The sequence below is a fragment of the Thunnus albacares genome, chromosome 17 (assembly GCF_914725855.1).
Source record: "Thunnus albacares chromosome 17, fThuAlb1.1, whole genome shotgun sequence".
NCBI lineage: Eukaryota > Metazoa > Chordata > Actinopteri > Scombriformes > Scombridae > Thunnus > Thunnus albacares.
Genome location: NC_058122.1, coordinates 29,569,001 through 29,575,000, shown reverse-complemented (window position 1 = coordinate 29,575,000; position 6,000 = coordinate 29,569,001). Strand labels below are relative to the sequence as shown.

Sequence of the window (6,000 nt, the reverse complement as noted above, 5' to 3'; positions counted from 1 at the left end):
TTTTCTCTAATCTTTGATTTTTGCTGAAATATTGGATCATTTGAACATTTATTGAAATGAAAGCATGTGAGAAGTTTAGAGGGAAAAATCACTATTTGGTGGAGCTGTTAACAACTCATAGACATGTGAAATGTGACCCCGACTACACACTGCTTTTTGTAAGACGTCAAAAGACAAAAAGGTTGGAAACCACTGGTTTCATCTTTAACAATGTGTTGTATTTGTATGTTTTAAACAAACATTGTAGTTTTGACACCATTTTGACTGGAACTGGTTTTGAAATTATTTTAAAAAAAATTCAAACATGAACCAGAGTTAACGAGAACTCTGTCTGTCTGTTTGTTTGTTTGTTTGTTTGTTTGTTTGTTTAGGTTGCTGCATTACAAAAACTTCTGAGGAGGAACTCCAGACGATGAAGCATTGAACAGGAAATCTGAAAGTCTTTCTGGCTGAGGTCTAAAGGACCACACTGCTGTTTCTTTAATGTTTTAGCTGCTGTTTCACTGCAAATACTTTTGTATTCCCTCTGGTCATTTTTCTGCTATTTTCTGTCAAAGTAATATTATGTCATGACTGGCTGCCTGGAAGGGACTAAAGCTTAAAACTTGATGGATAATGAAAATGATCAACAGGAACAGAAAGTAAACGAGTTGTAGTTGTTGCAGCTGAAAGATGGGAAATCATGATGCAGTTTGGCACAGACACAAACCACAGCGACCAACAGACTGAACACGGATGAACTGATGGACTGAGAGTTTGTAGACGAGTGTTTGGCAGCTGGATGGAAACATTTAATCTGTGAAACCAGGAGATAAACATCAAATCCAGCTGAGACACCTGAGAGACCACCATACCTGTCTGCGTTTGTTTTTTATTGTTTGTATGAAGTTATTGTATAAAGAAACCAAACAGTTAAATGTTTTTGTCTCTTTTCACCAACAACCTGAAATATTCAACACAAAGCCTGGAAGCAGGAGAAACCGTTAGCCTAGCTTAGCACAAAGCCTGGAAGCAGGAGAAACTGTTAGCCTAGCTTAGCACAAAGCCTGGAAGCAGGAGAAACCGTTAGCCTAGCTTAGCACAAAGCCTGGAAGCAGGAGAAACTGTTAGCCTAGCTTAGCACAAAGCCTGAAAGCAGGTGAAACTGTTAGCCTAGCTTAGCACAAAGCCTGGAAGCAGGAGAAACCGTTAGCCTAGCTTAGCACAAAGCCTGGAAGCAGGAGAAACTGTTAGCCTAGCTTAGCACAAAGCCTGGAAGCAGGAGAAACTGTTAGCCTAGCTTAGCACAAAGCCTGGAAGCAGGAGAAACTGTTAGCTTAGCGTAGCACAAACACTGGAAACAGGAAACTGTCAGAACATTTATTAAAATTTGTTTTTGGACCAGGTGACATGAAAAAAAAAAAATCAAAATTTTAGGATTAAATTTGAGAAAGATAAAAGTCTATATTCTGTGACAAAAACAGTCAGCATACATTTTTGACTCTTATTTATCATGTTTACAGCTAATGTTTCTGTTATAGCAAACAGCCCTGACAGACACTATAATAAGATATGTAGAGAAAGAAATCCACTATTCATAATCTAACCTGATGATTTATTTTACATAATTTTCACCAATTTTTTCTCCATTTAATCCACCAAAGTGTTACACGCTTGTGGAGTGGTAACTGCTCAACCCAAGTTGCACATAGTGCAAGATCAGGCGTTCAGGGTGCAGAGTGGGAATGAAAGAAGCACCACTCTCCATGTTAGAAGTCAGTGTGCCGTCAAAATGATTTTGAAGCTGTTTTAATAGTTGCTGCTTTAAAAGAAGAGCATTGAGACATACTTGCTGAGTTTATCAATCTCAAATAATTGAATAAATCATGATGGAGTTACATAAGCAGTTTCCCCCTGCTTCCATCTTTATGCTAAGCTAGGCTAACCACCTCCTGGATACACATAGATGAACTTAAATATCGTACTGTTCCTTTAAGAGTGGTGCAGCTTTAACTGTTCAAAACGCAGGTTTTTGTGAGATTAGAGAAGGACGGGAGGCAGAGCAGGTCCTCCAGTCTGCACGTCCTCGGGTAAGATGCTGAACCCCAGATGTGCTCTCTGTGTGTGTGTGTGTGTGTGTGTGTGTGTGTGTGTGGGTGGGTGAACATACATAGAAACATTTTGGGGCCCTTCAGACGGGAAGCACTGCATCGCTCCTGATGAGCAGGCTGGCATCCTGCATGGAAACCTCTTCCATCACTGTATGAATGTTTCAGTCCATTTACCATTTATGTTACACAACAACAGAACGGAGTTAAAATGCAGAACAGAGTTATGTAACACAGGCAGACAATCAGCCAATCACATGCCAGGAAGACCAACCGCCTAACGCTTATCGCCACCTCACACCTTCAGAGGAATGTCCTCCGTCCTGTCGGTCCGCAGGTGGAATCGTGAGAAACATGCGTCTCTCTGCGGCAGCAAACAGCGTCTGATCTACCTGACAGCAGGTTACATTAACTGTCACATGACACTCAAAATGATGCCCGTGAGCAAGGCATCGACCTCACACAGCTCTGATCAGCCGCCAACAGATCAGTTCAGTTTCACTCTCAGTAAATTGTTTGTTGCTGTCAGTTTATTTTCACTCTCATCATTATTTATTATTGTTATGCAGGAACCCATAGCCCAGAAACAAATGACAACAAAAACAAACTTTCTAAAGTTTTAAATTGATTAAATTTGTACTTGTTTTTTTTAAATTGTACATATTTTAATATTTTATGCTATTATTATTTTATTATATTTTAATCTTAGTTACAAATGATGCTGTCAGGACTTATCCTCATGAACATGTCCTTACCCGGATTTTATTTATGTTTTATTATTTTATTTATTCATATTTAGTTATTTATATTGGATTTATGTTATTTTCTCTTCATATTTATTTAATATTTTTATTGTATCATATCTTTATTTAGTTCCAAATAAATACATTATAAAAACATTTATTTTTTGATCATTTATTTATTGTATATTATTTTTAATTTATTTTATATATCAGTCTAAAATGAGTCAAATTAAAAATAAAGATAATACACAACATTTGTATTCATGACATTATTGTCTTCAGTGGTTCTTTCGACAGGAAGTCTCAGTATCTCAACATGTGATTTATTGATTATATAATTACTGCTTTTATAGTATTTAAAAAAATCAACTAAAAAATATATTTAATGTAATAAAAAGAGATAAAATAAAGTTTACAGTGTATTTGCACAATTAAGTGAAAAAAGAAATTTTGAAAATTATTAAAATGTGAAAATGTCATAAAGTGCCTGATGTCTCGGCTACATCACTGCGAGCAGGTCATGAAGTACGAATGAATAAATGAATAAAAACATTGATTAAAAAAAAGTAAAACACAGTTTGCTCAATATACAGATATTATATATAATAATCATATCATATAAAATACATATATTTATATATGATGACACAACAGAATGTTGAGATGTAAGAAATGAGAAGCAAACATCGATCATAACAACCTGCAGGAACAAACATCTCCACCCTCTAAACTCACCTGACCACTTTCTGTACCTGCTGTCATTCATGAGTGAATCTCCGCCCACCGATGACATCACAGCCTGGCAGTAACCTGACTTTCAGGCTTCCTGACAGACACAAGTCGACTTGTTGACAGAAAGGTAAGAAAGTGCTGCTGTTTGAGCTTTTAAAACCACAACTAACTGCAGGAACGTTAAACTACTTTTATTTAAAACGCAGAAGAAAAAAAACTTTAATTTTGTTTGATCACAGACTTCAGTTATTTGTGGAGATAACGTGTTGATCTGGAAAGTGAACCTCAGTATTTACAAGCTAAAATAATCTTGATTGTGGTTGAGAGATCTGCTTCTTTGTGATTGATGATCTGATCCAGAAACACAGAAACTAACACGACAGCAGCTGGAAGTAACTCACATCTTATTCTGGATTATTTTATAAAAACCTTTGAAGTGAATGTGATTCAGCAGCTTGTTACTGTGAGATTTATTTGCAGTGTAGATTTAAAAGCTGGTGTGTTTCTCACAGAACTGATCAGTGATCATTTAAATCCACACCTGTCTTAGTTAGATCATCATTATGATGTTTGTTGTTTGTTTATTGTGCACATTTTGGTTCCAGTTTCATCTCTTGATGTTGTGTTTTCCATTTTAACATGTCTGTGGTTATTTGTTCTTCTGCAGATTTTATGTAAACTCCATAAAATTGCTTATTGATTTTGGCCCCGAATCCCAAACGTCCCCTCAGCTCGCTGTTGACACAAAGTCATAAGATTAAACTGCTTTATGATCAGAACCCTTCATAGCAGCGTAACCGAAAAGTATTCACAGTCTTAACCCTAAAATAAACTCTAAAATATATCTCCTAGCAGCTTAATCTGACCCAAAACTCAAATTATTCATATTTTTAGGCTGCATTCAGACCAAATATTTGAGGCACCAGTGAGACGAAGTAAACAGTCAAATATGGCTTCATGTTACAAAGTAAACTACCAGCAGTGTGTTGTTGTATGTATGTGATTGGCCACCGACCGCAATGTGATCCAGCTAAGGTTGATTCCGGTTAACCTTTTTGCCGGATGGCTGATGCGGTTTTGCTGAGTCCTGTTCGGTCTGCACTGCCGGATCTGGTCTGAACGCAGCTTTAACCCTAAAACAAACTACAAACCCATAAAAGAATATAAAAGGATCATACAAGATGTGTCGTCATTAGTCTTGGACTGGACGGAAACGTCAGGGACGTCATGTCATCGGTTGGAGGTGGAGCAAATGTGCGAAACTTTACAGAAATAGAGCGGCGGCAGTTTTTTAAACAAGCGATACGTTGCTCAGCCTGTTGGCTGACGCACGGAGCAGATTAGCACATCTTCATCTGGAAAAACTGAAACAGTCTGTTTTCTCATTAACATCGCGTCCAGTCAGGAATCGCTGTTACTTATGCAAGTTTGACCCAAACAGACAAAATACATAAGTGTACATCAGCTGTAAGCTAGCTAGTAGCAGAGACTCTGGTTGTTTCTGTTGTTTCCCTCCAGTCTCTCTTCTTTCCCGCCTCTCCTCTCTGTACGTTCATAAAGTGCTGCGATACGCTCAGATTTCTGACTCAAGTTTCACTCAATGTTTTCAACTCTCACAGATGTGCCGATGTTTGTAATAGCACCACAAGAAAAACTGGCCGTGTGCTTGGTCTGAACACATCATTATTCCTGGAAAACCTTTTTACAGACAACCAGTAAAGTTTTGCAAAGGTCACTTGTTATTTCTAAACCAAATACAGTATATTCTTCTCAGTACCAACAGTTATATATGGCTTAACGTTACACATTTATTCACTCAGAATACGTTAAACTTTTCACATGATAAATACTGTAAAAAATACAGTATTTGTAGTAAACTGACCAAAACATGAAGAAGTCCATGTTGAATGTTACAAACGTTATCGCCACCATCACAAACACGCCGCCCCGCTGCTGCTCCTGATTGTTGTTCCTGTTCTCACACATATTTTACATATTTCCTTCTGTGATGAAGCTTTTCTGTTGTCATCTGTGTAAACTGTGAATTTCCACTCAGCTGTAGAGAACCGATGCAAATGTTTTCTGTCAATAAACACCAGCAGAGAATCAGAATAATAATAATAATAATGTGACTGATGCAGATTAAGTTTTTTCAGATGATTCAGAGGTTTATACAGAACAGACGACTGCAGTGATATAAAATGCTAAATGCTAATCAATGCTAAATGCTACTGAACTCAGATATTTGTCAGTGGTGGAAAGTAACTAAGTACATTTACTCAACTACTGGACTTCAGTACAGTTTTGAGATACTTGAACTTTACTTGAGTATTTCCACTTGATGCTACTTTATACTTCCACTCCACTACATTTATTTGACAGCTTTAGTTACTTCAATATTTTATATATAAAACATGTGATCAGTTTGTTATAAATGC

General features: G+C 37.1%; 1 protein-coding gene across 1 annotated transcript in view; it reads left to right on the top strand.

The window, feature by feature from the left end:
• Window positions 1-917, top strand: part of utp18 (UTP18 small subunit processome component) — an 8,713-nt gene extending 7,796 nt beyond the window's left edge. The window contains exon 13 of the mRNA XM_044331806.1: window positions 372-917. Coding sequence (XP_044187741.1) covers window positions 372-396 — 25 coding nt within the window. The 3' untranslated portion in view covers window positions 397-917. The remainder of the gene's footprint in view (window positions 1-371) is intronic.
• The last annotated feature ends 5,083 nt before the right edge of the window (window positions 918-6,000 follow it).